This window comes from Pelodiscus sinensis, chromosome 1 (assembly GCF_052426305.1).
Source record: "Pelodiscus sinensis isolate ZL-2025 chromosome 1, ASM5242630v1, whole genome shotgun sequence".
NCBI classification, from domain to species: Eukaryota; Metazoa; Chordata; order Testudines; family Trionychidae; genus Pelodiscus; species Pelodiscus sinensis.
In genome coordinates, this window is record NC_143052.1 from 25,603,792 (window position 1) to 25,625,069 (window position 21,278).

General features: G+C 41.1%; 1 protein-coding gene across 2 annotated transcripts in view; it reads right to left on the reverse strand.

Moving 5' to 3' along the window:
• Positions 1–21,278, reverse strand: part of RELN (reelin) — a 500,016-nt gene that overhangs the window by 43,580 nt on the left and 435,158 nt on the right. For both annotated transcript variants that reach the window (XM_006137543.4, XM_075926876.2), the window contains 5 exons: positions 18,783–19,032; positions 16,267–16,435; positions 11,198–11,338; positions 9,086–9,263; positions 1,771–1,964 (listed from right to left, as the gene is read on the reverse strand). In XM_006137543.4, coding sequence (XP_006137605.3) covers positions 1,771–1,964; positions 9,086–9,263; positions 11,198–11,338; positions 16,267–16,435; positions 18,783–19,032 — 932 coding nt within the window. The remainder of the gene's footprint in view (positions 1–1,770; positions 1,965–9,085; positions 9,264–11,197; positions 11,339–16,266; positions 16,436–18,782; positions 19,033–21,278) is intronic.

The following is a 21,278-nucleotide window of genomic DNA, read 5'->3' on the forward strand; positions in this document are numbered from 1 at the left end:
ATGTTAACATTTACCATTCACAAACTCTTTATGATTAAATTGATGGCATGCTGCTCTCATGCTTGAGGCCCAATCCTGCCAACACTTACATTCAAGAACATAAGAACGTCCATACTTAGTCAGACCAAAGGTCCATCCAGCCCAATATCCAGTCTTCCAATAGTGGACAATGCTAGGTGCCCCAGAAGGAATGAATGGAACTAAGGATGTTAAGTAGAGTGTATTTCACTAATAAAAAATTGATGCACTTCTTGCATCGACTATTCAATTAGTCAATAGGGCAGTGCTACCCCTTTGAAACGCCTCCACGGCGTTTCAAAGGGGCAGCACTGCATGAAACCCAGGATCAGCTGGGGACTCGCCAGCTGCCCCCAGGCTCCACGCGGTGCTGCTGCTTTGAAACGCTGCAGTGGCGTTTCAAAGGGGCAGTGTCACACAGCTGATCCTGGGCTTAGCACCACATGGAGTCTGGGGTTAGCTGGGGACTCCAGCTAACCCCCAGGCTCCGTGTGGCACTGCCGCTTTGAAACACCATTGCGGTGTTTCAAAGGGGCAGCACCGCACAGCTGATCCTGGGCTCAGTGCGGCGGCGCCCCTTTGAAATGCTATGGCAGCATTTCAAAGGGGCAGCGCCGCACTGAGCCCAGGATCAGCTGTGTGGCACTGCCCCTTAGAAATGCCACTGCAGTTTTTCAAAGTGGCAGCGCCTCACGGAGCCCGAGCTCCCTGCGGTGCTGCTGCTTTGAAGTACCCCCTTCTTCCCCTCTCCTTGCCGCCTCTATCTGATAGAGGCAGCAAGAAGGGAGGAAATGACTAGTTAACTATCCTATCAACTATCCGATAAGCATTTGTTTATTGGATAGTCGACTAGTTGACTGGTCCTTAACATCCCTAAATGGAACAGGTAACCATCAAGGGATCCATCCCATCACCCATTCCTAGCTTCTGACAAACAGAGGCTAGAGATACCATTCCTGTCCATTCTGCCTAATAGCTATTGAAGGACCCATCCTCTATAAATTTGTCTAGAACTTTTTTGAACCCTGTTAAAGCCTTGGCCTTCACAACATCCTCTGGCAAAGAGTTCCACAGATTGAAGATGTGTTATGTGAAGAAATACTTCATTTTGTTTGTTTTAAACTTGCTATCCATTAATTTCCATTGGTGACACCCTAGTTCTTATGTTATGGGCAGGAATAAATAGATTTTCCTTATTTATTGTCTCCCCACACAAGTCATGATTTTATAGACTTCTATCCAATCCCTGCTTATTGCCTTATTTCCTTTATAGCAAATGTGTAATGCAGACATTGATTAAAATGTCACTGATTCTTAGTAGTTACTAAGAAGCAATTCATCGTGCACAGAAGGCCAGTCAAAGGCCTGTGCATTGTCCCACTTCAGCATTAAAATAATACTTAAATGTGAAGAAAACCTTCTCTTTTCCAAGCTGAAAAGTCCCAGTCTTATTAATCTCCTCTCATTTGGTAGCAGTTTCATACCCTTAATCATTTTTGTTGCCCTTTCTGAACCTTTTCCAATTCCAATATATATTTTTTTCAGATGAGGCAACCACATGGTGGGTGTATCATGGATTTATTTATATTTACACTCATGCTTATCTTTAACATAAGTTAATAAGGTATATAAATATTTGCAAGATTGAAGCTTAAAGAGCTTCTTACTTACACATAGTAATATTAGCAATCAGGATAGATTCTGTATGAAAAATCCAAAAGAATTAATTAGTAGAATTATATATTTACAAACCCCGGTTTGCTGAACTGGTCATAGAAAATTTCCATCAAGAGGTTCCAAGTAATGCCTCCATTCATAGAGTATTCCAGGAGAACTCCTTGGTTCCGATTGTTAGGAGTTATAAGACATCCATACATGAAATAAAACTGAATGAATTCTGCATTAGTGAGGTTCAAATCCACTGTCACTAACAAACGGCTGCATCCCTAAAAATAAAATACGATAGAAAGAAAAGAAAACTTAGTTTTTGTCAGTGAAGCTGTTCAGTTAAGATAATTACCAAGGTTGTGGTGCTTTCAATGAATATATTCCTGAAAAACACATTTGAATTCCTTCATTATTAAGTTTTATTATGGGATATATGTAGTATTTTAAAAGGCCAATCCTCTTTATTATAAGGCTTAATTAGAAGACTGAACCAGAGTAACTACAAAAGCAGCTTCTGCTCTCTTGGAATTCACACCTCCAGATCAGCTACTAGAAGTGGGCCTCATCCTCCTTGATTGGATCCACCTCCTCATCTCCAGCCTGATTCTGGCCTGCATATTTATACCTGCCTCTGGAAATTTCCACTACATGCATCTGACGAAGTGGGTCTTTGCCCACAAAAGCTTATGCTCCTACACTTCAGTTAGTCTATAAGGTGCCACAGGACTCCTCGCCGCTTTTGCAGAGTAATCACAGAATCATAAGCCCATAGAAATGTAATTCTGGAAATGACCTTGATTGAACATCCATTCCCCCGTATTGAGACACAACTAAGTATTATCTATTCTGTCTTGACAGGTGTGTGTCTAACTTGTTCTCATCAGGATGCATATTTCACGGCTTTCCTAGGTGATTTGTTCCAGTGCTTAATTACCCTTATATTTATGTAGTTTTTCCTAATGTCTAATTTAAATCTCCATGCTAACATTTAAATACTTGCTTCTCATCATGTCCACAGTGGATAAGGAGAACAATTTTTCACCCTCTTTATAATAATCATTTATGTACTTGGAAAATGTTATCATGTCCTCTCTCTGTTGTCTTTTCTCCAGACTAAAAAACCCAAGTTTTTCAATCTTCTCTCACAGATTACATTTTCTAGACCTTTAATCATTTTTGTTGTTGTCCTCTGAACTTTCTCCAATATGTTTCACTTTTGAAATGTAAACAATTATTTACAATTTAACCATTTTGCCACAAAAGTGGAACATACCATATCCCTTTCTTTTTCTATGGGTATGTCTACACTAGCTCGTTAATTCAAGCTAGGTAGGCAAATCAGGCAACCGGAGTTGCAAATGAAGCCCAGGATTTAAATATCCCGGGCTTTATTTGCATGTTCCCATCCAGCTGCCATTTTTAAATCCCCCTTAGTTCAAACGAACTGCCCAAGGATACACGTGGCAGTTTAAAATTAATCTGAACTAAGTCTTTAGTTTGGATTAACTGTTACTCCTCGTGGAATGAGGTGTAACAATTAATCTGAACTAAGGACTTAGTTTGGATTAACTTTAAACTGCCGCGTGTAGCCGCAGGCAGTTCGTTCGAACTAAGGGGGAATTAAAAAATGGCGGTCAGACGGGAGCATGCAAATAAAGCCCGGGATATTTAAATCCAGGGCTTCATTTGCAACTCCAGTTGCCCTATTTGCCTACCTATCTCGAATTAATGAGCTAGTATAGATATACCCTATTAGAAGTGTCATATGTAGGATTTATTTAACTTGTTAAGGATCCAATTTTGCACCAACAGGTTTGCAACTGCAAACAATAATGGATATAAAATAGTTGTTGTAATCAGTTATGTTCAGATCTTCAGTAGAAGTAATCCACATAGCTCCACTGACTTCTGTGGCGCTATTCAGGTTTACACTGGGTGACAACATCTATAACTACCAGAATTGCAGGCTGAAAAGCTTGTTAGATGCCATCACTCTACTACTTATGCCCACAAATGATTGTGGCTGAAAATTTTTCAACCAAGTAAATTGGAGACCAGTTTGGGGCTGTTACGGGTACATCTACACAGCAACATTATTTTGAAATAACTAGCATAATTTCAAAATAAGTTAGTCTGTGTCTACACAGCAGGCAGTGATTTCAAAATATTGTTGAAATACTGTCAAGCTGAAGGACTTCTTACGTCAACTCTTGTAACCCTCATTGTACAAGGAGGAAGGGAAATCGGAGGAAGAGTGCTCTATTTTGAAATAAATGCTGTGTAGACACTCCCAATTTGAAATAAGCTATTTTGAAATAAGCTACGCAATTGAAGTAGTTCAATTTGCATATCTTATTTTGAGTTAAGTCTACTGTGTAGATGCACCCTTAGAAAATTAGGACTGTGACGTCATTCATTGGTTTTTTCAAACAAACAAACAAACAAACAAACAAACAAACAAACAAACAAACAAACGGTTTTGCTTTAGAACAGTAATCCCTAACTAGTTAATAATTGTCAAAGCTCTATGGACATGAAAACAGCTAGACTACACAGGGATAAGTAGGCTAATTCTATCTTGTAAAAAGCTTTTAAATATTACATGAGTCTACAAATTCAATTTGGAGTCCCATATAACACAATAATTAATACTAAAACAGAATAATTAACAACCTGATCTGCAAACATAATTTCAATTAATTTCCATCTTGAAAGATGTACACTATGGATTTATTGTCACTAATTGCTATCAATATTTATATGCTTATGATATTCAGGATCCACTGTACTTTTCTTTTTTAAAATATAGATTATAGAAATGCTCATCTCTATCTTTTCAACACTGGCTGGAACAAAAGACTTCAATTAACATTAAAGTCAACAGTCTGGTGTGATTAAATCCCCAGGAGACAGAACAGTTTTAATAGATTATTTTTACACCTTCTCTAATACAAACAGTATTATATGAATCACTCCTGCTGCCCAGTGCATTCCTGTGGTGTCAACTAAATTTTAATGAGAAAAGGCAGTGAAAAGTTAATGGTTTCTGTTTTTATAAAAAAATGTAGGTCTGGGACACTTTTATAAACATACATTAAACAACCCTGTCCCCTGACAAGCTTCCTTAGATTTTTTAAAAGCGGTATTCCTTAGATTTTTTAAAAGCGGTATGTACTTGCAGTCTAGAAAGTAGTAGCATCAGAATACAAATAATCTGTCTGAGAAACCCATTGATGAATGAGTGGGTATAAACACTTCAATAATACGGACTGTGCCTTGGTGTATAGGCTCCATTTTGGAGTTCTCTTCCATGGCTTTTTTTCAGAGCCTACACATTGATCTCTCCTTGTGTGGTAGGAATGGGATGAGCTGAAAGCAGGGCCGGCCCACAACATTTTGGCACCTGAGGCGGGGAGCTCAAATGACGCCCCATGCCCCCTTGCTTGGGCCAAAATTTTGAAAGGTCTCAATTCTGCCTTTTTCCTGATCTATTCCTCTGATGGTACTGCTCTGCTACCTACCCCAATAAAGGAGAACTAACAACTTAAAATGCCTTGTTCAAAACTTTTAAATAACACTTAACTTTCAAATGCTTGAACAGCAAATGCAACTTTTCTTGTCTGCATACTAAACACTGGCATTTTTATCTGTTTCAATAATCAAAGTGGTACTTTCCGTGCGTTCTTGGTTGCAAAGATTTGAACTGCTTCCTGAAGGTCCACAGTCTGGACTAGCTCGTGCTCTATTGAGATGGTTGCAAGGCTGACCAGCCTCTCCTGTGTCATTGTGGAGCGTAGATGTGTTTTTATTAACTTCAGCTTGGAGAAGCTGCGTTTTCCCATAGCAACTGTTACAAGAAGTGTTAGAAGTATGCGCAGAACAACAAAAGCATTTGGAAAGAGGGTGGTCATCTTATTTGTGCACATATATTCCAGAACAGCCTTTGGAGTTGATCCTGCTGAAATGTATCTTGAAAGGGCTTTCAGTTCATCACCTAAATCACTCGCATCAATATCATGCTTGTCATCATGTGTCAACACTGTCTCTAGTGCCCTGCATTGCTGGTGTAGGTCTTCTTCAGGTATAGTGAGGAGTTTTGAAATATCATCCAACATCCCAAATATACTGCTGTGTTCCTTGAGCTGCATGAAACGATCTTCAATTGACTGTATTGCACAATCTAGCACTTGGTTAAAGAATTCAACTTTGAATTGTTGTTTGGGGTCTCTTATGGGATTATCCCGTGCCTCGTAATCAAAATGTTTTCTTCTTTGGTGACTTTTGTATTCTTGAATGGGTGGGAAAATAGCTTTAGTGTGAAGTTCCTCTGCCAACTTCTGTGCACTCTTCAGAACATTTTGAAATCCTTCATCTGACTGGTAAGACTGTAGATATGACTTTGCTTTGTCCAGTTGTTCCATTGCTCCAGATATATCAAGGTCAACACTGTGGAGTCTCTTACTTACAACATTTATTTCAAACAATAAGTCATGCCACAACACTAATCCACACAGAAATTTGAAATTATGTATGTTTCTGGTGATACAATTTCCCTCTGCCACTGTTCTCCCACGAACAGTTCCTGTCATAGCATTATCCTCCATAAATGGCAACTATGGCATCATCTATCTTCCAATTTGATATTTGATAGGCTTTATTGCCTCCACTTGACTTTCCCATCGTATGGCACTCAGTTGTTTCAGTGGCAGAGAAGATGTTCCCAGATGTTGCTTCAAAATATGCCATCGATGAGTTGATACAGAGAAAAATACATAAATGCTTTGAATTATATTACAAAATTCAGCAGCCTCACTAGAAGCTGATGCTGCATCACTGACCATGAAGTTCAATGAATGAGAACTGCATGGCACAAAAAAAGCTTGAGAGTTTAACTCCGTGTCTGCACTCCTTTGTTCTTTCTTCTCATGCTAGCACCATTACTGTAGCCCTGACCTCTCATGTCAGCTATCGCAATTCCCATATCTTCCAGCTTTTTGAGAAGCACATTTGTCATACCAGCTCCTGTAGTATAATCAATGTCAATAAATTTTAGAAAATGCTCTCTGACAGTCACCATTGCAGGGACATTTTCACTAGGTTCTGTTGTTGTTACAAAACGCACCATTAAAGTCATTTGTTCCGTACGGCTGATGTTAGGTGTGCAGTACAGAATAACAGAGTAATATCTTGCTGACTTCAGATCTGCCACAATCTTCTGTTTGACTTTCGTTGCCAGTAACTGTATGATCTCATTTTGAATTGTTTTTCCAAGGTAGTGGTGTGTGTACATTTCTTGGGTGGTGACTCTTCTTAGATGCTCCTGGAGTACAGCATCAAACTCAGCCATTAGCTCCACAATTTTAAGGACATTTCCATTGTTTGGCACATACAGCTGATCTGATGTGCCACGCAGTGCTAGGTTTTGGGTAGCAAGCATTCTCACAATGGCAATGATCCTTTTCAGAACATTTTGCCAGTAAAGAGACTCTGATGCAATCTTCTCTTGATGCTGATTATTTATGGTGGCCTTTAACCTTAGTCTCAGCTCAAACTCTTTCCACCTATGGAATGCTCTCTGGTGATTTGCTGCCTTCTCATGGCATGCCAGATTTCTAGCCAGATTTTTCCAGTCCTTTGTTCCTGTAGAACTCAATGTGGCTGGAACATTAGACTGGAAGAGTTTGCAACAAAAACAGTATGCAGCATTCTGGGTTTTTGATTACATAAGCCATGGCCTCTCCACTTTGTCACCATTGGGGATTTCACACCAGTAATGTGTTGGATGGAAACTTCTATTTTCATTGTCTTTGGGGAACATGACGTTTTTCACTTGCTGTGGCCCATGCAGTACAAGGAAGTCCCTCAAGCTACTGCTCGAAGTGGGTCCACAGTCCTGGATCATCTAGACTTAAGGAACTAAACTCAGCAGCAACTGTTTCTTGTGCCTCCACCACACTCTTCTTTTCTTCAGGAATGTGCATGGTAACATCCATTTGAGATGGAGATATGGATGCTGCAGTAGCTGCCAGGTCACCTGCACTCTGACTAACTGGAAGATCAGGTATCTCCTCACCACTCACATCTTCACTGGGGCCGGAAGGCTCACCGTGAACATCTGTGTCTGTGTATCTCAGGAAAGCTCCTTCCTGCTTAGATAGAAAAGCTTCTTTTGCTTTCTTTCTTTTTCTGAATGCTGCCCCAGAGGGGTGTTTCCTTCTTTCACTCATGACTGCTGTTCTGTGCCAGCTATAGTGGCTCTCAACACTCAATTGAACGGGACAAATGAGCAGGCTGGTAGCAGGGCCTGAGTGAGGGAAGATATCAGTGTCTTACGGGCCTAATGGCCCCTACTACTTCAGTTGACTGCCTGTTCTCCTCAAGTGGGTTCAGAAGCAGCAGGAAACAGGAAGCTCCCTGAGAAGCTGGTGTTAATCAGTCCAGGCTCCTGGGAGTGCTAGAGAGGTACATAAAAGGCTCCTCCTCCTCTCTCTCCCTGACGCTCCTGCTGCTTTCTGTTATTCCCTCTCATCTTTTCTCTTGCCTGCCTGTTATGTCTCTTGTGCCCTTCTTCCTCCAGCACAGCACTCCACCATATCTGTGCATCTAGAGCAAAGAGAATACATATGCACCAGCAGCAGACACAATTTTTTACACTCTGGGGGTATGTCTACACTACCCCGCTAGTTCGAACTAGCGGGGTAATGTATGCATACCGCACTTGCTAATGAAGCCCGGGATTTGAATTTCCCGGGCTTCATTAGCATAAGCGGGGAGCCGCCATTTTTAAATCCCCGCTGCTTCGAACCCCGTGTAGCGCGGCTACACGGGGCTCGAACTAGGTAGTTCGGACTAGGGTGCCTATTCCGAACTACCGTTACTCCTCGTTTCACGAGGAGTAACGGTAGTTCGGAATAGGCACCCTAGTCCGAACTACCTAGTTCGAGCCCCGTGTAGCCGCGCTACACGGGGTTCGAAGCAGCGGGGATTTAAAAATGGCGGCTCCCCGCCTATGCTAATGAAGCCCGGGAAATTCAAATCCCGGCTTCATTAGCAAGTGCGGTATGCATACATTACCCCGCTAGTTCGAACTAGCGGGGTAGTGTAGACATACCCTGGGTCCTAGTGGTGCCCTCCCCACTGTTTGGCACCTGAGGCGGCTGCCTCAGTTTGCCTCATGGTAAGGCCAGCCCTGGCTGAAAGAGATGTATCCAGTTCACTGTAGTGTTGCTGGCAGACACCAATGCAGAGCCTATCAGAACTTGAGGCCATCAAGGAAGTAAATGTATGTTTTCCATTTATTCCTAATACTTTTTTAGGCTACTTATTTATTCATTTTTCCTAACTCAGTCATATTGGAACAGCCAACAGGCAAGAGATAACCGCAGAGTTAAACACCAACCCCGCTGAAATGAAGAGCCATTCCAGATGCAACAGCTCCACAGACTGTGCTCAGTTTCCCTCCGTTTACTATTAGCCAATTCTGATTAGATGGAGCTCGATTGAAATTGTCTTTAAGTTGTGTTGGAAGGGATGCCTCTGGCTCATCGCAATAGAGTCCGCCCCAATGTTGATCACAGCTGAAAAGAAAAACAAACACAGAGTAAACTCATTTGGAAACATTTTCTACACCAAGACTTAAAAATAATTTTACTCCTGCCCAGGAGAGCAAAAGGCCATTTGTCTCACCTACTGGCACATGCTTGGAGGAGTCACACTGCTGCCTCTTTGTGTAAAGACCTGTGTGCACCGTTTTAATTCAAGCTGATAATACATCAGGTACATAAGCTACTTCTAACACTGAGCTTTATCATTCAAAGAAATGACATACTGGTGACAAAACTAATCAAGATAACATGCCAATCCTAAGCAAATAAGTTTAACATTCTTTTGGTGCTAGAACTAAATATAATTTCTTATAGTCAGATTTATAGTGGACAGATATATTTACTGTATCTTGTTTCACAAGTTTAGATTTTTGGTACCCTGTAACATCTTTCCACAATAAATCTTTCAGTCAGTGTGGCACAAATGTAGCCAAATACAAAAACCTGGCCTGCCATTATGCAAACATATCGCAACAGAGAACTGTGATTTGTTTCTTCAGTGCCCTAAGCAGAGAGACAGATATAGAAAATGTTTATGTTGTACTTGGCTCAGTGGATTTTCCTTCTAGTGAACACAGGGGCTGTGTCCAGACTCCATGCCTCCGTCGACGGAGGCATGTAGATTAGCCAGCTCGGAAGAGGGAAATGAAGCCGCGATTAAAATAATCGCGGCTTCATTTAAATTTAAATAGCTGCCCCGATCTGCCGATCAGCTGTTTGTCGGCAGATCGGGAGAGTCTGGACGCGATGCCCCGACAAAGAAGCCTTTCTTCATCGACACAGGTAAATCTGGTTTCACGAGGCTTACCTGTGTCGATGAAGAAAGGCTTCTTTGTCGGGGCATCGCGTCCAGACTCTCCCGATCTGCCGACAAACAGCTGATCGGCAGATCGGGGCAGCTATTTAAATTTAAATGAAGCCGCGATTATTTTAATCGCGGCTTCATTTCCCTCTTCCGAGCTGGCTAATCTACATGCCTCCGTCGACGGAGGCATGGAGTCTGGACACAGCCAGGGACAGTAAATTATGCCGCTAAAGGCAATTTCTGCTACCATTTGTGACTGGAAAAAGAGTCCCAAATTCAGCAGACTGGGTGAAATTCTGCTGCCAGGGGGAAGAATTTTGGAAGGCTGTGTAGCTGCAGGTCTAGCTCTGTGGGGCTTGTTGTGGATTGTCACGCAAGGAGTTTTTAGGGAAGAAACTGCATGGTTCCATTGGAAGCTGACGCCAGATAGCTTAGTATTAGGCCATCAAGCCTACACCAGTTCTGAGGCTCAAGTAGTGGTATACTGGCCTGGTGAAGAGATATCGACATCCAGTCAGTCACTTGGGCTGATCTGGGGCATAGTGAACTGGAGTGAAAGCTCCATGTAAGGGCCAGCGATAATCTTTGTCCATGCATTCAGGAGAGAACAGGGACTGATCTCTTGTGCATCCTTGAGGATGAAAACCATCCCAGAGAGGGCTGTGCTTCACCCAAGGAATGGCCCATATATGTATTTAAGTGTTAAGAGGGAAGTAAATTACATTAACCTAGAGGACAGCACAACTTGTACAGTGTCTTTGGTCACCAGAGAGCTGGGGGAAGGATTAGCACCATTTTTGTCTAAATGCTCCTTGATACAGTCCTAATCCACATTGTCATCAGCATGGGCATGTATCTGAAAGGAAAATCTGTCCATCAGGAAGTCAGAGGGGATTCACTCACACATTCCAATGTGCCCACACAGCCCTTATCTGAGAAATTTATTGCCCAAGTGATACTGGTGCCTCTTTTTGTTTCAAAGAAGACATTCTGAATTTCTTTTAAAATAATACCTCTTCCAAGCAATTTTCTTGAAACCACACAGTAAAATGGAAATGAAAATCGACAGCTCTACCAAGTGGAGGGAAAAAGCCATACTTACGCACAGTTCCCTTGTGTGCACCTCCCATGGCCACTGCACATATCTATACAGCCATCCCCAATGTAGACATTGTCTATAGCCCATGTTTGCTGCTTGTCAAATGGGGCAGGCTGGTGCCAGCGGAAACGAGTTGCCTGAGATCTTTGGGAAAGAAAAGAAAAACTTTCAGTTGTGCTAAGCCCTATTTTGATTGAAAGGAAATGCAACTGTGTATGTTTACCCAAACTTGGGCCATATTTATAAAAATGATAATGAAGCACAGGAAATTCAAATCCACGCTTCATTTGCAATTTTGCTCAGCTGCATTTGCATTCCTCTCTCGAAAGAGGAATGAAGTGTAGACATACCCTGAATTTCAGGGCTACTTAGGAGGGCCTTCTGTGTGCAAGGCCAAATGATCACTATGCAGTTTCTCTTCCCACCCTTGCAAAGCTGCTCTGCTGTGCCTGGAGGATAATGAGAGTTAATCCCAAGGAAACAAAGAAATGTTACAGGTTATCACAATGAGCAATGGTTTCATGACAGCAACTGCCTAGTCACTGTCAGGTTTTTGTATGCATCATGGAAGAGGAGAGTGTTAAGGAGGGATCTTAAGAAGAATAACTAAGGGGTCTTAGGATGTTTATAGGAAACTTGTCCCATACATAAAGGGAAGCATGATACAATGTGTGAAGATGCCAGCTTAAAAAGTTTAAAATGGGCAGTCAAGACTGGCATCATTTGTGGAATAAAAGTGGGAATCAAAATATTGAGAGCATCTTAGAGATAAAAGGTACAGCAGAGATAGGTCACAAAGGTCTTTAAACATGAAGACAAGTAGTTTGTGTTTAATTCAGTGCAGAAGTGGAAGAAAATGGAGGCATGCAAATGGAAGTATGACATGGTAGGAAGGATATGCAAAGAATTTCACACGAAAAGATTAACCAGTTCCTGGTGGAGTGGGGTACTATCTGTTGTAGGTTTAGCAGCATTATCTGAACTGTCCAAACCAAAATGCCAAATACAAACAATCTTGAATTTGAGAGAAGTCTGGATCTATATCCACATCTAGAAGAAAACCGTAGCCCCACTGAAAGCAATGGAAGTTATGCCATTGACTTTATTGGGGCTTGGATTTCATCATTAGTGTAGGCACAGCTTGCTTGAAAATAATTTGAATATAATAGATATTTCGTGTGACTTCTCAACAGTGTGGTTTCCAATTTGATTTAATATATGTTTTGCTGTACTTAAGCACTAGATGGCAACATCAAACTACATGTTTCTTTGCTTTGAGTACAAAAATAAACCACCTATCAGCAAACAACAGAAGAAGCTTTGTGCAGAAATAAAACAACTGTTTTATCCTGATTTTTTAAAGTCATTGTACTGAGAACTGGGTGTAATTTTTTAGACTGGTGAGAGATTTATCAACAATGCTAATAATTTTCCATTTTAAAAAAGTAAACAAATTTTGTTTTAGAGTTTCTGAATTAAGAACTTAACAACAACCGTGCTGGGTCAGACCAAAGGCCCATGTAGCTCAGTACCCTGTCTTCTGACAGAGTCTAATACCACAGATGGAATAAACAGACCAGATAATCATCAAGTGAGCCACACTATTTCCCATTCCCAGCTTCTGGCAAACAGAGGCTAGGAACATCAGCCCTGCATATGGACCTATCCTCCATGAATAGACCTATTCTCCATGAATTTATCTAGCTCTTTTTTGAACCCTGTTATAGTCTTGAGCCTTCACAACATCCTCTGGCAAGGAGTTCCACAGGTTGACTTTGCATTGTGTGAAGAAATACTTAATTTTATGTGATTTAAACCTGAAGCCCACTAATTTCATTTGGTGATCCCTAATTCTTGTGTTATGGGAAGGAGTAAATAACTCTTCATTCATTTTCTCCACACCAGACTTGATTTTATAGATCTCTATCATACCGCCTCCCCCCAGTCATCTCTTTTTATCAATATCAGTCTGAAAATTGCTGAAGATGAACTAAATGTAGAGTTATCAAGGTGTCACAAATCATAATCAACAGACTCTTGAAATCATCCACATCCACAGTTTCAGAAAATCAAGTCTATTTCATTACCAAACTCTAGTGGGTTTTACCCATGAAAACTCATGATTCTATATTTATTTTTTGTTAGTCTCTAAGGGCATGTCTACACATCAGGGCTAAAACTAAAATAAGCTCCGCAACTTGTGCTATGCTAATTGTGTAGCTTAAGTTGAATAGCTTATTTTGGCTTTTGGTGCTGTCTACACAGCAGGGAGTCTAAGAAAGAGCACTCTTCCTTCAACTTCCACTACTCCTCGTAAAATGAGGGTTACAGGAGTCGGAGTAAGAAGTCCTCCAGCTTGACATTATTTTGACATTATGTCAAAATAACTGCTTGTAGTGTAGATGCAGACTATGTTATTTCAGAATAACTGATGTTATAGGCTGTGTAGACATAGCCTAAGGGGTACTTTAAACCAGGTTCCCTCATTCCTAGTTGCTAGTTCAAGAGATTAATTTTAGGATTTTTTCTGGTTGTTTCAGATCCTCGTTAAATGGGGCTGGAATGTCAATGGAACCTATTATCTTGATTCAACCCTAGAGAATCCCTTTCTCAATTTTTTGTTAAATGTTTGAAGTTCACAACTTTTTTTAATGTGGCCAATTGATTTGCAGAAAATGTATGTACATCAATAGAAAAGGGTAGCCAGTCTAAAAAAGGCTATCAGTGAGATATACAAACAATACTGCCTTATGAATATACTTAAAGGGATTGTATGCCTCAGATAGTTAATAAATGGAATATGGAGTTTTTCAGGACAGGTTGGACCTCATTGGTCTGACACTTTTGGGACCTGACCAGTCCCAGAAGAGAGATTTTGCCTGACCAGGGAAGGTCATTTCTGAGATCCCCCTGGCATGGCCTTGTTGCCAGCTGTCTTTCCCCTGCCACCAGCCCCTCCACATTCAGGACTCCTGGCTCCATTGTGGCATCCCCACCGCTGGCACACACAGCCTCAGTGCCAGGCTTCCAGCCCCTGATGGGGTCCAGCTGTACCACTGGGTGACAGCACCACTTGGGCTTCAACCTTGGTCAGCAGCCCCACTGCCTCCCAACCTCACTGAGCAGCTCCGCAGGCAGCAGTGGGGTTGCTGGGCTCTTTGCTGCGACCCTGGGCAACAGCCCCACTCCTGTTTCCTGGCCCCACCAGCAGGCAGCCCAGGCTCCTGGCCCCAAGGGCAGCTGCACTGCCTTCTAGTCCAGCTGGGAAGCTTCATCGCTTGGTGGTGTACTAGTTTGTTAGTTCTAATCCAGATTAGAGGAATGGAGAATGAGTGTATACACTCTGGCTACGACTACACTGGCATGATTTTCCGAAAATGCTTTTAACGGAAAACTTTTCCGTTAAAAGCATTTTCGGAAAAGTGCGTCTAGAGTGGCAGGATGCTTTTCTGCAAAAGCACTTTTTGTGGAAAAGTGTCCGTGGCCAATCTAGACGCGTTTTTCCACAAAAAAGCCCCGGTCGCCATTTTCGCGATCGGGGCTTTTTTGCGGAAAACAGTACTGTGCTGTCTACACTGGCCCTTTTGCACAAAAGTCTTTCGGAAAAAGACTTTTGCCCGAACGGGAGCAGCATAGTATTTCCGGAAAAGCAATGACAATCTTACATGAGATCGTCAGTGCTTTTCCGGAAATTCAAGCGGCCAGTGAAGACAGCTGGCAAGTTTTTCCACAAAAGCAGATGATTTTGCGGAAAAACTTGCCAGTCTAGACACAGCCTCTATGTAATTCCAATTAAACAGGGGTCTACATGAAAAAACCCATAAATGGCCCTAATTGGAAACTTTAATGGTAATCCTGTCATACAAACTAAAAATGGAATAAAATCAGAGTCCTAAACTATCCTCTTGTTTTTAGTTGAGTCTCTCAGGTCAAAGTTGAGGCATATTGGCAGGGCATTGTGGGGAAGCTTGTGGTGATACTGCCTCACTGTTCCTTTTCTTTGAACAGATAGAGAGCTTCAGTCTCTAGCATTATCAGAACAAAACCTCTTTTCACACAAAGAAAATTCAACCCCAACGTGAAAAACAAGTTTTTTTTTTAAAAAGAATGTACTAAAAGGAAGTAAAGGTGATAATGGGAGTCTCTTAAAACAATGAACAATATATGAAAGCAGAATTAGAAATGACAAGTACAACAGAAAAACAAGAAGCATCAAAATGTTACTTAAAAACACATACTTATAGCCAATAATAGCAAGTACAGGAAGCAGGTGGGGATTTAGACAATAGAATTAACCAACAACCTCTGAAACCAGTCAGCATGTAATGAGGGCACCATAACACTGCAATTCTTACCAAATCTGGGAGAGGCTCTTGGGTATATTTAATCTACAAAAGATCACAGTATGCCTATTTGCCCACTGGGTGCACTGAGGGGAACAATTAGTCTCCTGCATCCTTCAAACTGGGCATAAGTGCATTCTCTGTGCTTTCCAGAGCATAGAAAATACTTCAGACTAGCATCCACTGGGGCACAAGACACCCCAGAGAGGATGGGGAGAAGTCATGGCCAGGTTTCCACCTCACCCTCAACACTGGCTGATACGGGGTGTGCAGGCCTGCAGGGAGTAGGATGGGGGTGGAGATAGGCGAGAGTAACCCCTGGGTGTAACTAAGGGTGTGTTCCCATGAGAACATTTTTCTTCATATCTGCATACTACTATCTCAAGTTGGATTTCTGCTATGCTCGCACTAAATGGACAAATAGATGGACACTATAGAGAGGATAGATGTGTCAGAGTCAATTGCCTTCTGTCTGCTCCCATTATCACAGCTATTTAAAATAATCTAAGCAAAAAACCTAGCCCCCCCATTTCTTAATAACTGGTAAAAGCACATAATTCTGTATTTCATATTCAGAGAGCATAATGGCTTTTTCATTTGATCATCTGTATAACTTCTGTACTGTACACACAATGAGCACAAAAATGGCAAGACATTTTAATTCAAGATTGTATTACATTTTGTTAGATATTGGTGCACTAAGATATTGCCTATGCCAAATGTATCTACCTAGTATAGGGAGGCAGGGGCAAAGTAATCCTGGTCCATTTGTTGAATGTGTCTGATACCAGAATCCTTTGAAGATGATACTTGTTGCATTCTACATTAGTGGGCAGACAATCTCTCAGTATTGGGTGCCAAGTCAATCCGAGATCCACTGAATATTCCAATTCAATAGCTAAAGATAGAAAGACAATACATTAGCTAATACTGAAACTTGTATGCTTAAGTGAATATATTGTACCAAACTGATGACCATAGAAGAACTTATTGTTGTCCCTATAAGTATATTGACAACTCAGAAGTATACAGTTGCAGCAAGGGAAGTTTCCAGAAAGTCCTGAGGATTTATGGGCCCATATGCAGTACTATTAAGTAGGTGCCCCATGCACCCTCTTTTAAGTTAACTAGATTCTCCCCAAAGAAGCAGAGCCACAAAATAGGGATCAGAAGAGGCAGGTGGGTGGACATTCAGAGTCAGTGGTGTCCTAAATATTTGGGTGCCCTACACAACTGCATATTCTGTAAATGGGTAAGGATGGCTCTGTTTCCAGATTATCTGGTACCAAAATCACAGACTTACTTTTGAGTTAAAGAAGAACCTTTATTAGCTGATTTGATTTGTCCTTTTCATATGTGTTCATTTTTTTTTAATTGTATCCTTTGGTATATATGGTTGTGACAATTTTCTTCCACTATTTTATCTGAGGAAGTGGGTCTGGCCCACGAAAGCTCATCACCTAATAAACCATCTTGTTAGTCTTTAAAGTGTTACATAGTCCTGTTCTTTATTAGCTGGTAACACTACAGGACCTATGAAGCACAGTTGAGAAGTTCTGTTTCTACCCAGTAGATGGCAGTCAAGCATTTCCACACTAGTCACTTCATTAGAATATCCTGCATAAAATTCTTTTCAGTTTAGCTTTTCACTTAGAAATCTTGTTTTCATGTATGTATTTCATTACTGAGCCATATTAAATTGCAGCAAAAATAAACATTTGAACTTATATTAAATCTATTGCTTATCAACTTTCATAATAAAAATAATGGGTGATCAAACTGGTTAAAGATAACATCAATTTATTTCCTCACAATGGTTGCAAAAATGTTTAAGTAACAACAAGCACAGAACATAAACTTAAAACAAATGTTCCAGATGTCAGGCATTCTGGCTATATGGAACACAGAGTTATTGGTCCTTACAGTTACATTGGTGGTAATTCTGCTCATCTTCTTTGATTCTGGTACCATTAATTTTGCTGAATAACCCTCAATCACATAATCTGTCCCACTCAATGTCTTAGTAGTTTTTAACATCAAAATGCATTAGGACTGGAAGCACTTGATTAGTTAGTGTCCTGCCTAATTGGATATTCAGTTAAAACAATGTTAAGGGCAAAACCCAAAGGAAATTCTTGCCTGCCAACATATAACTAAGTATCAAAACACTTTTACTTTTAGCAGGAATGACCTAAATGATGCTGTAGTGGCTTTAATGCCAAATGGAAAGAAATTATTATACACTGGGCAGTAACTAATTTACAGGGTTAGATAACTTGGCTACTTCCATAGATTTCAGAATTTAAAAAAATCAGCTAATCTACTTTAGGGATTTACTGCAAACTCAATTTCCATTTTTATGCAGAATCCCAAAGGAATTGCCAGAAGCCCAATGAAATTTTATATATTACCTTAAAAAACTACATTAAAATGTTACGCAGATTGCAAAGTCAAGCACACAAAATGTATGAAATGTCAATTCTTTGTTCTTTATATACATTATGACATGCTTTTAATTAGTCACACTGTTTTCTCCATCGGACCCCCTACCACATTCACTGCATGGAATTTTATAGGTATAAAAGTTCTAAAAAATTTTCAGGATATCATGTAAACAATGGAAACAGAAAACCCTTTGTGCCTGATTATGATATAATTTACATTAGGTTTATATCAGTGTAAACTATTCCTGATTTACATTGGTGCAAAGTGAGATCAGAATTACAAATTTGTTCTCTGAATTTGCATAAAACATCAGTTTTAAGCACTATATTTTGTGCAGTTGTGGAGGATGTGAAGCTACAAAAAAAGAGATTTATGCTGGAAACAAACTATTTGGCATTGGACATGTATTATCTAGAGTTAAGAGCAATGTAACCACAAGGAATGGATGTGCCAAATTATTAGATTGCATCTACATTTGGGATCTATTAATCTGTCTCAGCGAATTAAATGGAAACTTGAATTATTATTCTTATAAATTACTCTTAAAATGCTGGTAGAGCACACAAGGTAAAAAAACCTCAGTGCGTACATTCATACACATTCTAAACATTTTGTTTTTTCTCAGCCTTCAGATAATAAATGCCAAAATTGCAATTTCCTGATAGAAACAAACTATTTATCCTGTTTTGTTCCTGAGTCTTTAGTACAGTACAGTAGATAGCTGAAATGGAGAATAGGTAGCAATACTTTCCTATGTACAAGCAGAACAGAAAGTACATGATTTATGAAGAAGACCTCACCATAACAGGAGTCAGTGACAGAGCAAGATGCTGCAAAGTCTATTTGTATGAAAGAATCCTCGTTAACCACAATGTCAGTGGTTACAACATAACGGGTGCTAGCTTTCTCAATAAAAACCAGTGCATCCCCAGTTGAACCACAAACTGGCATCTTTGTTCCACCTGGATGGAGCAGCCACTTCCTGCTATCCAGTGTAGTAAAATCATCTTCCAGGACTGTGTTACCAGAAATATTTCCACCAATAAGAATCTGAAAGACACACACAAAAAGAGTTTATTTTATGTAAAGAAAATAAAAATTTCAGAAGTTTTTCCAGACTCACAGGAATTTCACAGAATCTTGGAGATGGAATATAAGAACAGCCATGGTGGGTCAGATCAAAAGTCTATCTAGCGCAGTATCCTCCTGTCTTCTGACCATGGCCGATGCCAAGTGCTTTAGAGGGAATGAACCAAACAGGCATCACTGAGTGATCCATCTCCTGTCATCCACTCCCTGCTTCTGGTGATCAGAGGCTTGAGATGCCTAGAACAAAGTGTTGCATACTTGACCATCTAATTGCCATTCATAGACTTATTCTCCAGGAATGTATCTAATTCTTTCTTGAACCCAGTTACATAGGTTGTATTTCCCTTGTTCGGCACCCTCAGGTCCTAATTCGTCCTGAACAAGGGGATTTGCTGACCTAGGGGAGATCCTTCCCAACATGGCCCATGCTTCCCCTGGCTAGGACTCCAGCTGAGCCCCACTGATGCCTGCCTGGATGTGGCTCTCCAGGCTGGAGCTCCATGGTTGCTGGGGCCAAGGCTCCGTGGCTGCCGGGGCTGCTGGGGCTTCGCGGCTGCTGAGACTTTGCAAATGCCCTGGCTGCTGGGACTCTGTGGCTCTGCATTCACTTCTGGTCCCCGCTACCACCCAGCAGCAGGGGCCAGAACTTCCTGCTGTGCTGCCCGCCCCTCCCTCAACATGGGACTCCTGGCTGAATCACACTCCCTGCTTCTGCCCTGTGGCCTGACCTCCTTATACCTAGACTCTGTGATCCAGGAGCATCTATGGTCCTGCTGGACCATGGACATTTCCGGACGAGAGAGTCCCTGTTAAAGGAGGTACAGCCTGTAGTTTTGACCTTCACAATATCCACTGGTAACAGGTTTCACAGGTTGAATCTGAAGAAGTATTTCCTTCTGTTTGTTTTAGACCTGCTGCCTATTAATTTTCTTGGTGACCCCTAGTTCTTGTGTCATGTGCAGGAGTAAATAACACTTCCTTATTCACTTTCTCCAAACCAACCATGATTTTATAGACCTCTAAGAACATATCCCCTTTTAATAGTGTCTTTTCCAAGTTGAAAACTCGCAGTCTTCTTTATCTCTCCTTGTACAGAAGCTATTTCAAAAGTTTAATCATATTTGTTGTCCTTATCTGTGCCTTTTACAATTCTAATACGTTTTTTAGAGATGGGGCAACCAGAATTGCATGGTGTATTCAGGATATGGCTCTACCATGGATTTGTACAGTGGCATTATATTTTCAATCTTACTATCCTTTTCCTAAAGCTTCCTAAGACTGTAAGTGTATGTCTACACTACCACCCTAGTTCGAACTAGGGTGGCTAATGTAGTCATTCGAAGTTGCAAATGAAGCCCGGGATTTAAATATCCCGGGCTTCATTTGCATCTTGCCAGGCGCCGCCATTTTTAAATCCCCGTTAGTGCGGACTCCGTGCCCGCGGCTACACGTGGGATAGAGTAGGTAGTTCGAATTAGGCTTTCTAATTCGAACTACCGTTACTCCTCGTGAAAGTAGACCTTTAATTATTCATGATGCTCTTCTCTGGACCTTCTCCAATTTCTCCACATCTTTCTTGAAATGCAGTGCCCAGTACTGGACACAATACTCAAACTGAGGCCTAATCAGAGCAGAGTAGAGCTGAAGAATGACTTCTCGTGTCTTGCTCACAACACACCTGTTAATGCAGCCCAGAATCATGTTTGCTTTTTAATAGAATCATAGAATCATAGAATACTAGGACTGGAAGGGACCTCGAGAGGTCATCAAGTCCAGCCCCCTGCCCTCATGGCAGGAGCAAATACTGTCTAGACCATCCCTGATAGACATTTATTTAACCTACTCTTAAATATCTCCACAGATGGAGATTCCACAACCTCCCTGGGCAATTTATTCCAGTGTTTGACTACTCTGACAGTTAGGAACCTTTTCCTAATGTCCAACCTAAACCTCCCTTGCTGCAGTTTAAGCCCATTGCTTCTTGTTCTATCCTCAGAGGCCAAGATGAACAAGTTTTTTCCCTCCTCCTTATGACACCCTTTTAGATATGTGAAAACTACTATCATGTCCCCCCTCAATCTTCTCTTTTCTAAACTAAACAAACCCAATTCCTTCAGCCTTCCCTCATAGGTCATGTTCTCTAGACCTTTAATCATTCTCGCTGCTCTTCTGTGGACCCTCTCCAATTTTTCCACATCTTTCTTGAA